Source organism: Octopus bimaculoides, chromosome 6 (assembly GCF_001194135.2).
Source record: "Octopus bimaculoides isolate UCB-OBI-ISO-001 chromosome 6, ASM119413v2, whole genome shotgun sequence".
Classification (NCBI taxonomy): domain Eukaryota; kingdom Metazoa; phylum Mollusca; class Cephalopoda; order Octopoda; family Octopodidae; genus Octopus; species Octopus bimaculoides.
In genome coordinates, this window is record NC_068986.1 from 6911293 (window position 1) to 6931643 (window position 20351).

General features: G+C 38.2%; 1 protein-coding gene across 1 annotated transcript in view; it reads right to left on the bottom strand.

Annotated features, from left to right (window-relative positions):
- LOC106882610 (mucin-like protein) overlaps nt 1-20351 on the bottom strand; it is a 108281-nt gene that overhangs the window by 70153 nt on the left and 17777 nt on the right. The window contains exons 4-8 of the mRNA XM_052968589.1: nt 19312-19437; nt 13850-13972; nt 8692-8814; nt 6781-6896; nt 2090-2368 (exon numbers count right to left, since the gene is read on the bottom strand). Coding sequence (XP_052824549.1) covers nt 2090-2368; nt 6781-6896; nt 8692-8814; nt 13850-13972; nt 19312-19437 — 767 coding nt within the window. The remainder of the gene's footprint in view (nt 1-2089; nt 2369-6780; nt 6897-8691; nt 8815-13849; nt 13973-19311; nt 19438-20351) is intronic.

Genomic DNA, 20351 nt, shown 5'->3' on the forward strand with positions numbered 1-20351 from the left:
GGCCGTTGCCAGTACCGCCTGACTGGCTCCTGTAGGATTTTCAAGCGAGATCGTTGCCAGTGCCCCTGGACTGGCTTGTGCGGGTGGCACATAAAAGACACCATTTCGAGCGTGGCCGTTTTCGTGCGGGTGACACGTAAAAGCACCCACTACACTCTCTGAGTGGTTGGCGTTAGGAAGGGCATCCAGCTGTAGAAACTCTGCCAAATCAGACTGGAGCCTGGTGTTGCCATCCGGTTTCACCAGTCCTCAGTCAAATCGTCCAACCCATGCTAGCATGGAAAGCGGACGTTAAACGATGATGATGATGATGATGATTATAAAAATTTACTCTTCATCCTTTTCTGTACTGCCAGTCATCACCTACTCTCCTCTACCTTCCCTACAACTCATATTCATCATCAACCACCTTTCAATTCTTCTTCACTATTCCTTGTATCTATCACCAACCACTCCTATTCCATCTCTAACTATCCCTCACTCTCTTGTAATGTCTTCTTCCCTACCATTCCCATTCTTTTCTACCCACTCATTTCTTTTCATCTTCTACCTTGAGGGCCCACCCTAACCCTAGTCTCTACCATCTCTCTTTCTCTCTCCAACTCAGTTGCTCCCTCCCACCTACTCTTCTATAAAGTGAGTAGCTTATAACATCTCCTGTTTTTGGCCCTTCTTTCATATTATAACTTCTTATTTCCTAGCATAAAGTCACTTACCGCTCTACAAAAGTCCTTCAAAAGGACCGAGTATATAACTGGTACTCCATCAGCTATGACAATGAGTGTTCCAGAATACCAACAGAACAACCTGCTCATGAAATTATTATGCAAGTGGCTGAGTACTCCACAGACACACATACCCTTTATGTAGTTCTCAGGGAGATCCAACATGACACAGAATGTGACAAGGTACAATTTATTTTGCCAACTGAGTGGACTGGAGCAACATGAAATAAAGCATCTTGCTGAAGAATACAATTCACTGCTGGGAATCGAACTCAGAACAGTTAGCATATGCTATAAAAAGATTAGCATATTAGGAAGGGCATCCAGCTGTAGAAACTATGCCAAAGCAGACATTTGAGTACACTGACTTGTTGGATACTGTCATACTATCAAACTCATGTCAGAATGGAAAATGGACATTAAAAAGATGATGATGATGAATAATCTGTGTAACTTGAGTAAATTCCTTCTAATCAATTTGCATCTTAATATATCCTTTTAACATATCCAGGACTATATTGTCCAATGTGTCTTGTCCATTTTTTGAGATAGCAATATGAGAGTTCTAACAAGTTGAATAGCCACTGTGTGTGTGTGTGTGTGTGTGTGTGTGTGTGTGTGCTTATATAAGAAGTTATAATATGAATGTTGATTATTCACTGCTTGTCACTGACCCAAACATATTGTTGCTATTCCATTAGGACTGATTGCACTGTGCTTATGAAAACCTCTGGAAGAAAAAATCCTTTACTTGAAAAGCAGGAAAGATTGGCATGAAGAACATCTGGCCCTAAAGTCATGTCTCAGATAACTCACTCCTGTTCTAACCCTTGCTAGCATAGAAAATGGACATTAAATGGATACATGAATTATCTTAAACAACTTTAAACAGCCAGAAGGCTGGTGCCATGTAAAAAGCACCAAATACACTTTATAAAGTGGTCGGCTTTAGGAAGGGCACCTACCTGTAGAAGCCAGGCCAAAACAGATTATGAAACCTGCTGATGCTCCTGGTATTGCTAGTGCCTGTCAAACCATCCAATCTATGACAGCATGGAAGATGGATGTTAAATGATGATGATGATGATAAGAACTGGCAACAATAAACAGTTAGGGATTGAGATTTTCTTTTTGATAGAAAATAATTGATTTCATGAGAAGGCTTTTCAAAGTTTTAGTTAGATAATCTTATATGGTGTTATTTTAACAAGAATCCTTAAAAAACTGAAAATAAATAAATAAATAAATGAATAAAGGAAAATTTATTTGAATTATGAAAATCTAACAGATCACCTTTTGTTGAACACAAGTGTTTAAATTAATCATACAGAAGAAATTTAAATTAAAGTGTATTTAAAACTTACTTCATTTCCAAATTCAGATGCAGGATAAGGGGAGAGATTTTGCCATGTCACAACAACAGCTCGTTTAGCATGAAAGGTAGGCGGTACCATGTTACCAATTCTATTTAATAGTTTTTTATCTTTACAATATTCATAACTATCAATGAATATTTTCCCAGGGGCAGCAACATCAAAAGCTGTCCAAAATGGAGCCAAAATAGGAGAAGCTTCAGGGAAAGTTCCATCTCCTGGTTGTGCATAACTTTTTTCACCAAAAGCGATGTAACCATTGGCACTAACCTACAAAGCAGATGAAATGATTTCTCAGTAGCATAAAAAAGACAGACAAAATCAGCTGAATAAAGAACATGAACAGGGGCAATGTGGATAAGCTGATCATAACCCTTAAACTAATTCATACAATCGTAATTTCAATCCTCACCTTAAAATGAACTCATCAAGAAATAAGGAGTTCTATATAAAGTAAATATGCCATCTGAAGAAACAAGTGATAATGAAGAGTGAAGCTCAATAAAGTCAGTGCCAGTGCCTTTCTATTATCTTTACTCTCAGATGAAAGGCAAGGCTTGATAACAAATGAACTTATTGAACTATTATAGCTTTAGTTAAGCTGTACACAAAAAAATTAACAGAAACCCAGTTTGTGTTAACAAAAGATTTATTCAGTTAAATACATGAAGGCAACAGCCGTTAGTCAACTCCTGCTAGAATAGAAAGTCAGCTTAACAGGAAGTCGACTTCACCGCAAACCAGCTCCCTGGCTAGCCTGCAACAAAGTTCCTGTTTACAGTTCATCCTTGGACAGTGCCCTACATATAGCTCCCCCTGGTACACATGATCTGGGTGTACCATCTTTTGGCATGGGAATAGGGCACAAGTGGCCCACACTGTCTCTCAGTTGTGCGAGTTATCTTTTGACATCTGAGTCTCATTTTGTGTTCGGAAGAAACTCTCCTGACATTGTAAGAAAGGCACCATGCACCATTTCTGTGGCAGAAGAAGTGTTAAGATTTTCCTTTGGGGTGGTGCCAATTCCCAGTATCACCCATGGAAGATGACCAATCTAATAAAACCTGTTAAGTCTGGTTGTCAGGGATTCCTTCAGGCAGCAGTGAAATCTCTCCACTAACCCGTTGGCCTGTGGATGGTAGGCTGTTGTGCACTTCATTGTGATTACAAAAAGGTCACACATGTCATTCCACAGCTTTGAGGTGAATTGTGGGTCCCGATCAGATCAGATGCTGTCTGGGACACCGAAATGGGCAATCTAGTTTGTGATGCAGGCTTGTCTGACTTCTTGCGTTTCCATGCTGCAGAAAGGGATAGCCTCAGGCCAATGAGTGTAGCAGTCTACCAAGGTCAGAAGGTACGAGCAACCCTGTGAAGGTGGTAGGGAGCTGACAAGGTCAATGTTGACGTGACTGAAACAGGCTTGTAGTGGTTCATAGTTGCCGAGGGATGCTTTGGTGCACTGATGGATGTTGGCTTGTTGACAGGGGATACAGCTCTTAGTCTACTCCTCAGTTTTCTTGATCATACTGGGCCAGATAAATTTGCTTGACAGCAGGTGCCATGTGGATCTAGTACCTGGGTGACACAGTCTGTGAATGATATTGAAAACTTTCCTGCACCAAGCTAATAGGACGATTGGTCAAGGCTTCCCAGTGAATACATCACACAACAGGGTTGTGCCATTGGAACCAAAGTGCACATCCTGCAAGGAAAATGACGTGATGGCAGTGCAATAGGCCCTGATCCCATCCACTATCAGTTGGGTTGCAGCCATAACCTTGTAATTCAGGCCTTCTGTTATTGGGGCTAGGTAGGTGTGAGAGCAAGTAGGGGCATGAGAGAGTGTGTAGGCAACTGTATTGCCCTTTCCAGCTAGGAGTTGGATGTCCATGGTGTCGATCAAGTGCTGGAAGGACTGTTGCATTTTTCAGGCCAAAGAGTGCACATAGGAATTCATACAGCCCAAAAGGACTGATGACAGCAGTTTTTGGCACATCATCATCTTGTACTGGTATTTGGTGGTAACCTCGAATGAGGTCGACCTTTGAGAAAACCAAGCACTCAGTTAGCTGGGCTGAGAAGTCCTGTATGTGCAGAATGGGGTAGCAGTTGAGTGTTGTATCTGCACTGAGATGGTGGTAATCTCCACAAGGGTGAAAATCTCTGCTGGGTTTCAGTGCCACATGCAGGGGTGACGACCAGGGACTACTTGGCAAACTATACCCAATGCTTCCATATTGTCAAACTCAGCCTTTGCAATAGCAAGTTTGTCTGGTGAGAGATGATGTGTGTGGCTGTGCACATGGGGTGGGTGGGGGTGGAGCTGGTGTTGGGGATGTGGTGTGTCACCCCGTGGCAGGCTGTAGGTGGTTTGAAGAATGTTGGGGTAGTGAGATTGGGCAGGCTCACAAGGAGATTCAAGAATTTGTTCTTGGTCTGAGAGACGGTTGCTATGTGGGAGAGGTGGCATGTGCAGATGTTGCCAGAGACACGGAAACATATGTGTTGCTGTTGATGATAATGGGCTGATGGACATCAGTGATGGTAAATGCTCATATGTATTTTCGTGAGCCAATGTTGAGGGAAAGGATGTGGTGACCGTATATCTCAATTGTGGAGCCATTGGTGGCCATTGAAGGTTGGCCTTGCTTTCCATAATCGCCTCACTTTCCATAACAGAGGTCCCTTGCCAACACTGGGATCATATTGACTTCTGCTTTTGTGTGGATTAGGAACCTACGTCCAGAGCGTCAATTGCAGACATAGAGGAGCAGTTATCATGTCTGCTGGCCACCAGAGCATTCAATGGCAGCTAGCTCTAGAGTTTTCCTGGGCCAATGGCAAAGGGGTCCTGAAACTATATGGTTGTTTGTATTTCATAGTCTTTTTCCTGAACTTTGTGTGGTAGAAGCACATGTCATCTTGCTTAACTCTACCATGTCTCAGGGCTGACCCTATGGTGTTCATCAAAACACCACTGGATAAAAAATGCTTTCACTAACTACCACAAGTCTTTGATCTCGGTCTGAGTTATGGGGCCTGAACCTGGGGTAGTAACTTGTGAAGAAATATTTCCTTAAAAAAAAACCGAAGGTGATTCACTGGGGGGAACCAATTCCTCCTCCAGTATCTTGGCTGCTGCTTCCCGTTTGCTCCTCTGGAATGTATCCACCAGCTTGCTTTTAATGTATTGTATTTGTGCGTTGCTGAGAGTTGAGTTAAAATATCCTGTACCCTCGTTGCTGTGTCTTCATCCAGTGTCGCTACTATGTAAGAATATTTCATTAGGTCCGAAGTTATTTTGTGTACGTTGAATTGTGTTTCCACCTGTGCAAACCATAGCTCAGCCCTTTTCAGCCACAATTGTAGTAGCTTCAGTGCTGTTGTGTAATTGCTTGCTATGTTTCTTTTATTTTCTGTTTACTTTGATGTGCAAAGCGAAAGCTGTCGTTCTTCTGTGGGATCACCAGTTATAGCTTAGTTAAGCTATACACAAAAAAAATTAACGGATGCCCAGATTTTGTTAACAAAAGATTTATTCAGTTAAATACATGAGAGCGACAGCTGCTAGTCAACTTCAGCTAGAATAGAAAGCCTACTTAACTGGAAGTCAACTTCGCCACAGACCAGCTTCCTAGTTAGCCCACAACAAAGTTCCTGTCTACAGTTCATGTCACAAATCCTTAGGCAGTGCCCTACACACTCTTTATTTTATTGGTTTAGGGTTAGAATTTTTATCCAACTTTTTAAATATTTTTGATGATTAGCATCAAAAGAAATAAGAAAAGTTAGGTTCTTGCAAAGGGCTGTGAAAGGTTATGTATCTTCATCCTTTTTCTATCAGGAATTGCAAGTTCAGTTTTTCAGAAACTTAGTCAAAGTTGGATGATTTAGGCAAGAAAGAAGTGGAGTATACAAGAAGTAGAGAGTACTAGTGATGTTCTGTATAAGCAAAATCCAATTAAATAAAATTCAAAGCACAAATAATTTTAGCGAGATGAAACAAGAAATAGAATTTTAACTTTTCAAAGGGCCTTTTTGTTTTGAATGAAAAGAGGTAGGCTGTAATGGAGACTAACTCTGGAGGGACAAACGTGGTAGTTGGAAGATGAGAGAAGAAATAGAAGTAAAAGCAAGGAAGCAAAAATTTTAAAAAAAGAGAAGCTGAGAGAGTAAAGGAGGATAGAATTGTAAGGATATAGTAATCAACAAATGATGAGGGCTTTGTGTAAAAAGAAAATAAGATTTTAAAATGTCCTGATGAGCAAGGGAAACTTAATATGATAAAAAAAAAAGTGCCAGGTAAAAAAAAATAAAGTCAAGATGAAAAGATAATATCAGAGACATAATTTAGTAAGGAAAATTCAAGTTAAAAATTGCAAGAAATTTTACAAGAAAATAACAATAATAAAAAAATGAGTCGAAATAACAATGAAAAATGTAAAAAGAGGAAAATGGCGATAAAGAGAAAGAAAGAAAGATCAGGTAGTATGTAGTTGTGGTTTTTAAAAGTTAAAACGTCAACTTATTCTACCATGTTTACATAAAGGCTAAGATACTAAGATAAAAAAGACCACATCTGATTTGTTATGTCATGTATAAAAAGCAAACAAGAAATATTTATGTTTACTAAAATATTGTAATCAATATGTGTGGATAAAAATCAAATTGTAACTCACATAAATATTCTGATAGATACGATCAAAAGCTGTAATTTTTAGGTCTACGAAATAAGGTCCATACAACTTATTCTGTTGCACCTGAACTTCAGTTTTATAATCAACCATTGGTTTTTCTATGAAATAAAATCACAAAAGTAACATGACAATTCAGAAAAAAATTCAAATGTGTTATATGTGGTCTGATCAATAAGTATCTGGAGTGTTGCCATAGTAACGAAGCTAAAGCATGCACAGTAAAGCTGCTTGGCACAGATTGACTTTGTACTCTGCTGTGCATGTGCACTAAGTTTTAACATGCTAGCTCACAGAATGTTAGCTCCGTTTACAGCAGTGCTTGGAAGGAAGGTGTGTAGCATGTGATCATTGCACTGACCATGATAGAGAAAGTTGAGCAGAGAATCCGCATCAAATTTAGCCAAAAGCTTGGCGATACCTGCTCAGAGGCTTACGCAAAATTTTCAAAAAATTTTCATTGTTCTCAACACAATCAAGATCTTGTACAGCTGAAACCTGAGTTTCTTTTTGGTCAGCTGAAAGCAGTTTGGGCACAAACTTGGCAGACAGGTATCTCATAATCAAATCTTCAGTGATAATGGGTTGAACTAAATTATAACTAGTCTGCACATCCTCTGATAACTCACGGATGGTGATATGGCAGTTTCCCCTCACCGCTGCATGCACGTCTGTGATGTTTTCTCAGTTCTGCTGGTTGCACGTTTCTCAGAACGTTTGTCAATATCAACATTTTTTCAGCCATCTTGTAAACATTTGAACCACTCGTGAATTTGTGTGCAGCCATTACACTCCTCTCCATATACTTTCTGCAACTTTGCGTAGGCCTCTGAGCTGGTATCGCCATGACAATTTTCTCTGTCATGGTTAATGTAATGATCATACACTACACACCTTCCTTCCAAACAGTGCAAGTGAACTAGAACGTTAAAACTTAGTGTGCATGCACGGCAGTGTTCGAGACCAATCTTTGTGGCTTCCCTCTGTGTGCTTTAGCTTCATAACTATGGCAATAGTCCAGATTCTTTTTGATCAAACCTCATATATTCTCCATATCTATATAAAACTTTCATGTCAACCATATGCCGATGAGGCATGACCTGTTATAGAAGCTATGCATGCAAGCACACACACACACACACACACACACTGGGATATTTGAATTATTTATTTTATACATCCTGTGGACAGTCAAATTCCTGGGTATGAAGTGGTACATCCACAGGAATGAAATTCTGAGTTTCCACTAATTATAAGAATCTGATTGGAAATATCAGCAGTAGAATTTCCAGCACACGGTCCACAGAAATGTTCTTTAAAAATATGTGTTACGTGAAAAGCACCATTCAAGCATGGTTGATGCTGGTACCACCTAACTGGCTCCTGTGCTGGTGGCACGTAAAAAGCACCATTCGAGCATAGTCGATACCAGTACCGCCTGACTGTCCCCCGTGCCAGTGGCATGTAAAAAGCACCCACTACACTCTTGGAGTGGTTGGCGTTAGGAAGGGCATCCAACTGTAGAAACACTGCCAGATCAGATTGGAACCTGGTGCAGCCTCCTGGCTTGCCAGTCCTCAGTACAAACTGTCTAAACCATACCAGCATGAAAAGCAGATATTAAAGGATGATGATGATGGTACATTGAAAAAAGAAAAAAAAATACAATGACAAATTAGAGAATTTATTAAATAGCAGCATAGATTTTTTGATTAAGTCTTACTTTTCATTATGACAGCATAATAGTTCAGTACTTTTACTGATGTTTTACAGACACTTGCCTTTTCAGTTTTTTACTGTTGACTTTTTACTCTAATAAACTTTTATCATCCTTTTAAATGTTGTTCATATCTGATTTGACACTCACATTTTTAAAATAAATCAAATTATACTAACCTAAACAATTGAAGCCATTCCCCACAAAACCATCATTGCAGTCACAATTATATCCACCAACATTATTGGTACATTTAGCAAATTCTGAGCATTTATGTGTACGATCGGTACATTCATCAATATCTGAAAAGATAAAAATGAATAAATAAAAATAAAATAAACTAAGTGACAACCAGACTAATATGAAAATTATTTGTATTCACCCATATGAGCAGTTAATATGGAATTCACTAAATTTAGCAGAAAACTTGTTAGACAGAACAGTGACTAGTTATTTTCCTTTCTTAAATAGTGCTTCTGTATCAATTATACTTTAATCAGAATGAGAAAGAGTTAGTTATTAAGCTGCCTCAGGCACTTTTTATGTGGCACCAGCACCAGCAGAATCGAGTAACATGTAAGACAAAGACCTCTCAGCTAAGAGAGGGAGTGGAACCAAATGAAGAAGTTGTGCACCAGGTGAGAGGTTAGAGTATAAAAGAGGGACAGAGATAGCTATCTTACTACAGAGGGGATACTTAGCTACCTCAGTAGGCCAAGGAGAGAAAGGAAGGGGTGAGAGAGGCTGAGGATGGGTATGGTAGATATGTGGGAGCATGGAAAGTGTACAGATAGGCATGTGAAGGAAAGTGGAGGGGCCTGCAGTGATCATGAGTGAGTTTGATAAAGGAAACTGTGTGAGTTTGTGAGCTGTGTTGATGCCTGTGAAGGGCCTGCCTGTATGTAAGGATGGCCCCTTTTTATTTAGCTTGTCTTCTCAAGCACAGCAAATTGCCAGAATGGTCCCTTGCCATTCTCCATTACTAACTTACCTAGGTAATAGAAACTGTCTACTACTTCTAAGGATCACCCTGGACATTTGAGGAAGTCTATTTTCTGTACATTCTCAGTGCCACACACAAAGACATTCTTCTGCCACACACAAAGACTATTTTCTCTGCTAACCTTACTATCATACTGCTGCTCTTCTTGTGTGTCCATAGCTTGTACTGTATACAATGTATAGAATTTCAACCTACACCTTTTCTATATATTGAGCAGGACCATCTTCCTGAGGGAATTAGAAATTCATTTATTTTCCTACTTACTAGGACTTTGGTCTTTCCTAAATTAACTCTAAGGCCGTTTGATTTCGGACCTTGCCTCCATACCTGAAATTTCTTCCATAGTTCTGGTAATGATTCAGTTATAAAAACAAGGTGATCAGTGTAAAGGCACTTCCAAGTGTAGCTAGTTTTAAATTTCTCTGTTATGGCCTGGAGGACTATGATAAACAAGAGGAGGCTGAGAACCAATCCTTGGTGTATTTCTACCTGTACATTTCTATACTCATTGCTGGCTTTCACCCTACTGACAGCATCATTGTTCATGGCTTGTACAGCTATCACCAACCACTTATTGATTGTGAGCTTTCCCTGTCTTCATTGCTTTATCTACCAAATTCTTCATTGCTTTATCTACTAAGATACTATCAATTCAGATAATGGGTCTCTCAGTTGGGACCACATTAGGCTGACTCTCCTTCTCCTTTGCATTCTACACATTTAGCAACCTTTCGTAGTGGCACTTTCAAGTCTCTTTCTTTGCAGAACCACCAAGTGCAGGTGAACCATCATCCATGGAAACACACTTCTCTCCTACAACCTCACAATTTTCTCTAACATACTGTCTTGTAAACCGAAATGCCTTAAGTCACTGGCCCTCATGCAGCAAAACATTGGTAGACTTCTTCCTTTCTGCTTCTCTGCTGGCTAAATATATCCGTCTCCTAGCTTCCCTTCTAACTACCTGATATATAGTTCTCTTTCAGTCTTTTTAAGCCTGTTTTTTCACTTTAATAGCCCCGTCAATTCAACCACCTTGTCATCCAATGTGTGGCTGATACACACATGCATACACCTGAATGTGAGTTTTAAATTATCAACATATCATAGTCCACCTGCTTTAACCAATTGGCATTTAAACCAAATATTTTACCTATTTTATGTTCAAATTGGTCAGATCTGGCCTCTCGCATCTACCTTACAATGTCATTGCAAAAATAAACAATCACATCAGTGAAATCTTAATGCTATGAGATAAAGCAGGGTTATTGTTCTATATTTCAGAGATGAGGAATTCTGTACATTATTTACATTATTTACATTGGACAGATATATGTCCTCATCTTGCTTGTTGTTACCACGATGTTTTGGCTGATTCACTCTTCAACCTTCATCACGTGTCCTGGTAGAATTTTGAACCCAACCCTGGGTTCTCATTCCTAAGATATTTTTTTGCTGATGTTATTGTTTATTCAAGGCACTGCCTGGAACTGAACTCAGAATCCTGGGGTTAGTAGCACGCACTCTTAACCATTATGCTATATGCCCGTGGGCAATTACAGAATAAATTTTAGGGCTTATAAACCTAATATTTTTTACCCTTCCTTAATACCGCTTCCCATATTCTACTCATATCTGCACTCGGTCTGCTTAGGAGGTTATTATGTCCTACCATATGTGCTGCCTCTTTTAGTTTTCGTATTTTCCAATGGTGTTTCCTGTCTATTATTTTAACTTCATCCCACAGGGGGAGGGTGGTCTCCATTTTTCCCTACATAATTTTAAGGAAGGATACAAAAATATTAGGTATATGAGTCCTATAATTACTCTATAATTGCCCACAGGCATATAGTGTTATCGTTAAAAGCATGGGCTACTAACCCCAAGATTTTGAGTTCAATTCCAGGCAGTGCTTTGAATAAACAACAACAACAACAACAGCAATAATAATATCAACATAAGTAAAAAAAATACCTTAGGAATGAGAACCCAGGGTTGGGTTACAAATTCTACCAGGACACCAGATGAAGGCTGGGGAGTAAATCAGCCGAAACGTTGAGGTAGCAACAAACAAGATAAGGACACATATCTGTCCAATGTAAATAATGTAAATAATGTACAGAATATAAAGCAATTGAAATATGTGTTACATTTGACAGAGTATTCTGAACACAATTCCACCTCTAATTACTTACTAAACAGCTACAACAAATAAATTATTAAAATATTCTGCTATTATCTATAGATTTAAGATTTCTTGGAGATTTCTTAAGGAAAACTTAATATAGAAGTGATCTGGACAAATACTAAAGGTCATGGTTACAAAACATGTTTATATTACTAGACTCTAATTAATTAAACCAGTAATTAAGAGAAGTTAATCAATTGAACTGACCCTAGTATTTGGCTGATCCTTTATTTCATTGAATGCAGAAAAGACGAAAGGAAACATTGACCAATGTGGGATTTGAACCCAGAGTGTAACAAGCTATTAGAAATACCACTAAGCATTTTTTGCCAGTGCTCTTATGATTTTGCCAGCTTGCTCCTCTGCCACTGCCCACCATGTGTGTGTGTGTGTGTGTGTGTGTGTGTGTGTGTGTGTGTGTGTGTGCATGTGTGTGTGTGTGTGTGTGCACGCGCATATATTTTACATATTATATATGTCTTGTTTGTTTCCATTTTTTCCTGAAAAATTTGTTTGCTTATGGGGAAATATTACCTTGCTTAGAAATGGGTGAGGGGTAACGACAGCAAGTGCATCCAGCCATAAAAAAATCTGCCTTATTATTTCCATCTGACCCATGAAGCATGGAAAAGTTAACTTTAAACAATGAGGAAATATGTGTGTGTGTGTGTGTGTCCGTGTGTGCTTGTTCTCACATTGTTTGCACAAAGTATTTATTATCATCATTGATCACTATTTAAAGTAGATGGTGGAACTTGTGAAAGAAGAAGGCCCAGGAAGACATTGGATCAAGTATTGAAGATTGATCTCAAGATGCTGAACCTTATGAAGGAGATGACAAAATTCTAAGATATCTGGCACCTTGCTGCACTGAAGAAGAACTGTTCACCATGGAGTTAATATATTAAAACCACCTTGGTAACACTTGTCTGCGAGGGTCTCTGCTCCACCATCCTCTCTGCCCTCTCAAACCCTCCTCCCACACACATTTCATCCCCTAACACTCATTACTTCTCTATTACTTGAGACCAGAATAAGCACATACTACATCACCCATCACCCCACCCTACTGCAAATCACCTCCATTTCCCATTATCTTCCCCCAACCTGCCATCTCCACCTTCTCTTCTCTCTGTGTTTCTCCATCATTAACACCTCACTTACCTGCTATCAACCTCAATGCCCACACTCATCAACTCCAACGCCAATATTTCTCTCCATCATTAGCTAGTCACCTCGTTTATGTCTACTTACCTACTCCAAACCCCTGTATCACCTCATCTACTCTCACCACTCCCAATACTCTTTGAACATTGTGTCTAACACATCTTCATCACCATCTCTCTCCCTATCACTCCCTTTATCTTACTCTTCAACTCACCCTCCTTCCCTTCCCAGTTGGGGTATCCAGGTATCTACTCTACAGCAAGTCATGCATGACTGTCCCCACTATACCTTCAATTTCTCAACTGACACCAGGCCACACACCCCTTTATACTACTACCCCCACATCCCAGTCGATAGTTTTTGTCTTACAAGGTGTTTGGTGACCCTACCAGTGCTGGTGCCATATAAAAAGCACCCAGTAAACTCTGTAAAATGGTTGGCATTAGGAAGGACATCCACATGCAGGAACCATGTCAAAATAATGGAATCTAGTGTGGCTCCAAGTCTTGCCAGTTCCTGCCAAACTGTCCAACCCATTCCATCAAGAAAATGATAATAATGATGATGATGATGATGATGATGATGATGATGATCCCCATCATCTTCATCACAATTTCACATCCATTTTCCATGAATAGAATGAGTCAACAGGAATGAATGAGTTGGATGATCATGCATTATTCTCATGTCTCATTTTTGGCAGGATTTCAACAACTAGACACCCTTTCTAACACCAACTAATTTACAGAGTGTACTGGGTGCATTTGTCAGGGCATCAGTACTATAAGTTCCAAAGAGCCCCTTCATGCCAACTGCAGAAGTGTGCCATCAGTAAACTTGGTAACTTGTCAATATTAGCAACCCTAATCTCTCGAACAATGACACACCTACAAATAAATACATTTAATGCAGATACAATAGAAGGAATTCTGACAGGGTCAGTTGGAAGAAAATATCTAAAAAAAAAAACAGTAGTTACCTATACAATATGACCCATTTCCACCGTATCCTTCAGTACATATACAATCGAATTTTCCAATTGTATTCTTGCAAATAGCCATTTCTGAACAAGGATAATACATTTGAAAACACTCATCAACATCTATAAAATAAATAAAGTGAAAATGTTAATAAGAGTAATGAAACAAAGATAATAAAAAGAGTTTAGGTGGGATAGAAGAAAAGAAAACAGAGTGACTAGATATAATATTTAGTAATTTTGATTTACAGTGCTATAGCTGTTGTCATTTTATTCCAAGCCCTTTGTGCTTATTATTCTATACCCAATGGGTCTATAAATTCTATACCATTTATATCAATATATTCTGTACTCTTTATGTTTCTACATTCTATACCCTGTAAGTTTCTATATTCTACACCCTTTCTGTTTATTCTATAGAATATCTGTAGAAATAACCTTAACAAAATAATGTAAAATGCTCTGCTAACACAGTAGAACATGGTGTTGACTTATAAAAACATTTAATAACCCTAACCCTAACATTTAATATACTTTATAGTATACCATGGTTGCATAATGAAATGTCACGTACCTACAAGTCCTTAATGCTTACATACCAGCCTCAGAAATGCTTTTAATATGTAAATTGGTATATCCAATAGCTTAACACTGCTGTATGCGATAGCAATACAAGCAATGTGTTTGGAGGTGAGAATGGGTTAGATGGGTACTGATGAAGGGGCAAGAACCCCCACCAAAATATGGCATATACACTCATTACACATTTTTGTCTTTGATCTCACTGTTTGTTTCCCTTGATGTCTCAATACGAAATGTTGTAGCAAAAGATCAGTGCTAACTCTAATTTCTAAAGAATGTCTGTAGAAATAACTAACAAGATTTCTGGTTACCATTCTACACATTATGTATTCTACAGCTTTGTTTATATAGTCTACATTTTTACAGTTTATGTAATTACAGAGGGTGGAGGCGCAATGGCCCAGTGGTTAGGGCAGCGGACTCACGGTCATAGGATCGCAGTTTCGATTCCCAGACTGGGCGTTGTGAGTGTTTATTGAGCGAAAACACCTAAGGCTCCACGAGGCTCTGGCAGCGGATGGTGGCGAACCCTGCTGTATTCTTTCACCAAAACTTTCTCTCACTCTTACTTCCTGTTTCTGTTGTGCCTGTAATTCAAAGGGTCAACCTTGTCACACTGTGTCACGTTGAATATCCCCGAGAACTATGTTAAGGGTACACGTGTCTGTGGAGTGCTCAGCCACTTGCACGTTAATTTCATGAGCAGGCTGTTCCGTTGATCGGATCAACTGGAACCCTCAACGTCGTAAGCGACGGAGTGACAACAACAAATTACAGAGTACAGAAGTACAGAGATCATAAAAGTTATAGCAAAAGTCATAGCTTAATTAATTAGGAAGAGAGTTAGCCTAGATGAGATGCAGTATGGTTTTGTGTAGATGGATGGACGGATGATAGCTACTGGATGGATGGATGGATGGATAAATAGATAGAATGATAGATAGAGATAGATAAATAGATAAATTATAGGTAGATAATAGATAGATAGATAGACAAATATGTAGATGAGCATACAGATATTTTCAACAGATATGCAGATAGATTGATATATTAACAGATATACAAGTAGATAAGTAGCTGAACTGAAATGAAAAGAAATGAAAATAGTCTCATTGGGTAAATAATTTTGACTGAGCCTTAGTGGTGGTTGGACAGTGAAAAAATGTAGTTTCTTCTATATATAGGCGTAGTGGTAAGTAGCTTGCTTACGAACCATATGGTTCCGGGTTCAGTCCCACTGCATGGCACCTTGGGCAAGTGTCTTCTACTATAGCCTTGGGCCAACCAAAGTCTTGTGAGTGGATTTGGTAGACAGAAACTGAAAGAAGCCCATTGTATATATGCATGTGTGTGTGTGTGTGTGTGTGTGTGTGTGTGCGTGTCTGTGTTTGTCCCCCCAACATTGCTTGACAACCGATGCTGGTGTGTTTACGTTCCCGTAACTAAGCGGTTCAGCAAAAGAGTCCGATAGAATAAGTACTAGGCTTACAAAGAATAAGTCCTGGGGTCGATTTGCTCGACTAAAGTTGGTGCTCCAGCATGGCCACAATCAAATGACTGAAACAAATAAAGAGTACACACACACCACAAATAAGTTTTATGATTTTAATTCATCTTTTATTTCCTTAAACTATAAAGCACATCATATCTGTCAAGCATATCAAAAGAAGGAAAATAAGAAACACCTTCTAAGTTCATTTGAGTTATATTTAGAAGTACAGTTTTGATTAAACGGCAGGATTTCAAAAGAATTTTTTGAAATATCTTGCTTGTATTTAACAACAATGTTTTCAAATATGCTAACTTACACTGTAGGATTTTGACAGGCCCTGCTAGTTACTATTATTATTATTATCATAGACATCCGCAGAATACAATACCGTGGTTGTTGATTGAAGATATTGTGTCAACCGGGAGTTTGTACTGTTTGTCAAGTCACAACAAGGACCTCAAATAGACAGTACTTTATGCAATATGCGTGCAGTTTCAAGTAATGCTGACTTTTGCAATACATCTAGATTATAGGGTATTTCTAAGGTTTTCAGATGTTTTTTTTTTCAGATTGGGTGGTATTGAACCCAATACTCCGATGACAATAGGGATAACCTCTATGTTTGACTCTCGTAGCTGCCACATCTTTACGATCTCAATTCTCAGATCCCCATGTTTATCAACCTTTTCTCTTACTTTCATGATAATATGGTGATCTCCTGGCACTGCCACATAGATTATTGGGCACTCTTGTTTACTATATCCAGCCTTCGGTGCTCTAATACTTTGTCTGTCTGGAAGTCAAAGTCGCAGAGGACTTTTGGCTTCCCCTTTTCGTCCATTACCGTTTCCGGTATATGTTGGTACAAAGCACCCGTAACCTCATATCCATACTTACGGCATATTAGCCAGTGGAGGTTTTGAGCTACCTTGTCGTGTCTACACTTGTAATCTTTCTGTGCAAGACTTTCACAAGCACTAACAATGTGAGTCATGCTTTCGACCCTCTTCCCACACATTCTGCAGAGGTCCGATGCACTTGTGTGGTATATATTCTTTTTGACTGAGTTGGTATTCAAAGCCTGGTGCTGGGCAGCGATGATTAGGCTTTCAGTATTCTTCCTGAGGTCACCTTTGTTAAGCCACCTCCATGATGCTTCCTGGTCTTTTAATTTGTTGGTGTCACGGTGGAACTGACCATGTAATTCCATGCAGAGTAGGGTTTCTTCTCTCTCATTGGCTGTTCTTGATCAGAATTCATGAGCACTCTCAAGTCCATTTTTGTTAAATCCTTCTGCATTAGTAGCTAGTGTGCCAGACAAAATACTTAGCAGCATTACATCCATTTTTACATTTTGAGTTCAAATTCTGCCAAAGTCAACTTTGCCTTTCATCCTTTCAGAGTCAATAAAATGAGTACCAGTTACGCACTTGGGTCAAGATAAGTGACTGGCTCCTTTTCCTCAATTAATTTTAGGCTTTGTGCCTAAAGGAGAAAGGATTATTATCATTGGTGAGCTGGCAGAACCATTCGCATGCCAGGCAAAATGCTAAGTGAAATTTCATCCATCTTTATGTTCTGAGTTCAAATTCCACAGGAGGTGACTTTGCCTTTCATCTCTTTCACGGCTGATAAAATAAGTACCAGTTGAACACTGGGGTTGATTTAATTAGTTTAGCCCTCCCAAAAACCTGTTGGCCTTGTGCCAAAATTTGAAACCATTATTATTATTATTATTATTATTATTATTATTTCTCTTTATCACAAGTTTTGTTGGAGTTCCTGGAGTCTTGCATGCATAGTGGGCTTACTACCTGCAGTCTACGGTACCATGTTATTCGTTCTTTGAGAGAGAGAGAGAGAGAGAGAGAGAGAGAGAGAGAGAAAGGGAGAGAGAGAGAAAGTTAGTATAAAAAGAACATGTATTTAAAATGAGTTGAAAAAGCAAATGTTTTTTATAATTGAGGAAGACTGAGAAAGACTGAAAGCTTGTGTGATAATAAATGGGAAAATTCTTTTACAAGAAATATCTAATTAAAGAGAATTACTTTCAAAAACATATTCACCAGATAAATCTCTTTATTGGTGGAAAAATCTATTTACATTCCATTTACCTTAAAACAATTTAGATTTTAACAAAAGCTCAGATATCTAACACCAAAATATCATTCTTTAATATTTAAAACTATTTTGTTGACCCCCACAAAAATCATAAAATGTATTCTAATATTAAAGATCTAAATTTTAAAATGGCATAAGAAGTTTGGATAACGTTAGACTAGGACCCCAAATTAACAACAGGATGGAAGTTGGTAATCAACATATCATTTAGCTACATCTGGATGTGTGTAGTTTAATTCTTAATAACATGCTCATATATTGTTTACAACAAAAAAAGAAGGGCAAAAAAAAAAAAGAAAGAAAGGAAAAAAGAGAAGCTGCACGTATAACACAATTTAGAAGTAGCGCCACAGATGTTTCAACACAACACGCACGAGATTGAAACAGCCGACCTCACGCACTTCTCATGGGGAATTCCAGAAGAAGCTTTGTGAGACCACTCCTGAGACGCTTCAGAAAAAAGAAAAACCGTTGGAAAACAGTTTATAGCAGAGACTCCAGCAAATAAGATCTGAAGATGGAATTCTAATTCCAAAATATCATCGGACTACAGTTTACCAAGTTACAACAGGTATACAGTCCATTTTTTGTTCTATATTGCATTGTTATACCTTCCTAAACTTTTTATTTTTTAAAATGCTGTTTCAGTTTAAGATTCTGGTGATAAAACATTTTTCAGCTAAAAAAATATTTGGCTAAGTTTTCTAATAAGCACTTATCACATTTATCTTTATGTAATTTTTCAAAGATTTTCAAGAAAATGGTGATTTCTTTTTCTTTTGCTTTATGGCTGACAAAAGAATGAAACTGAAATCCCTGATGATAGCAAAATAAAACTAAAAGAAAATGTTTTTATTTTAATTGTTTGTAAATTAAAGCATAAGCATTTGTTGTATTAGCTGTGAATGACATCTAAATGTATTGTGTTTCAGTAAGGACATTTATAAAGAGAAAGGTAGTCTTACAGCTGTTTCTGGGATATCCCTTCATTAGTGACAATATGAGAGAGTTAACTGGAGGGAAATAGTAGAGTTCAATATAAGGAGTTCTTTTGGAAAAGAATGGATATAGGAAGTATAAGAGAAATAAGAGAATAAAAATATCAGTATCTCCAACACTATTTTGATCCATTAACTATCCATCAGACAACCTCATCACAAGGATATGAATTTCTGCTGTTCCTTTCAGAAATGTTTCATCAGGCAACATGTCTTATTTTCTTTATTTTTCAAAATGCAAGTTCATTTGTTATTAAAATCATACAAACCTTTACACATTATACCATCTCCAGCAAAGCCAGACTTACAACTACAGTTGTATCCACCACCAAAGTTGCGACAATTAGCATTTTGTGAACAATTGTTGAGTGAATTATTGCTACATTCATCTACATCTGAAAATAAACAGATTTTAATCAAATCATAAATACAAGATATATACCATAATTGTTCAAAGAATATTTCATTCATTCAGCCAGGCAACCCTCCTTCCATTTAAATGGCCTTTTTTACTACTTCTCACTTTCAATTTCTGACCCTAAAATGACCTTCGTCTTACTTAAACATCTTCTCTTCTACTACAAACAGGATTTCCCTCATCCTCAGACATTATCCAGCCCAGAACATTCAATTACTGTTTCATCCCAGTTGCAACACCTGTTTTTTCACCTCTCAAACCCATAACCAGCCCCTCTAGTTACTGACAATTTCTACTGTACCTTGATCATTAAAATATAACTTATACAAACTTTACAACAACATGTTGTATATAGTAGCATTGAAATTCTCTTCAAATGATCACTTCAAGTAATGTTTTCTTGATTAACATAATAATGTTCAGGGCTCTCAACCCATTCCACAGACCACACCTTACTTGATGGTGCCAGCAAGCTTAGACCATGAATTTTCTCACATCCACAAACACAACAGCTAATGTGTCATCTTCATCCTATATATTTTCCATACACAGCAGCAAATGCATTCCTTTCACTTAATTTTCTTCTTTTTCCTTATTACAAATCTTGCATTTTTTATTGTTCATATTTATTTATTTATTTATTCATTTATTTACACAGCAATTTGTGGACTTTGGTGTTAGTGGTTGCAAGTCTCCTGTGGATCAATTGCTTCTTCATTGCATTTCTGGCAGTGAAACATGACAAGGGTCATCAGTAACTTAAAACTGAGCACTTTCATCTCACAAAAATTCTCTTTAAGGAGCACCAGTTTTTTCTCAATGTTTACATTTTTTACCAATACACATTGAATAAAACACACACACACACACACACACACACACACACACACA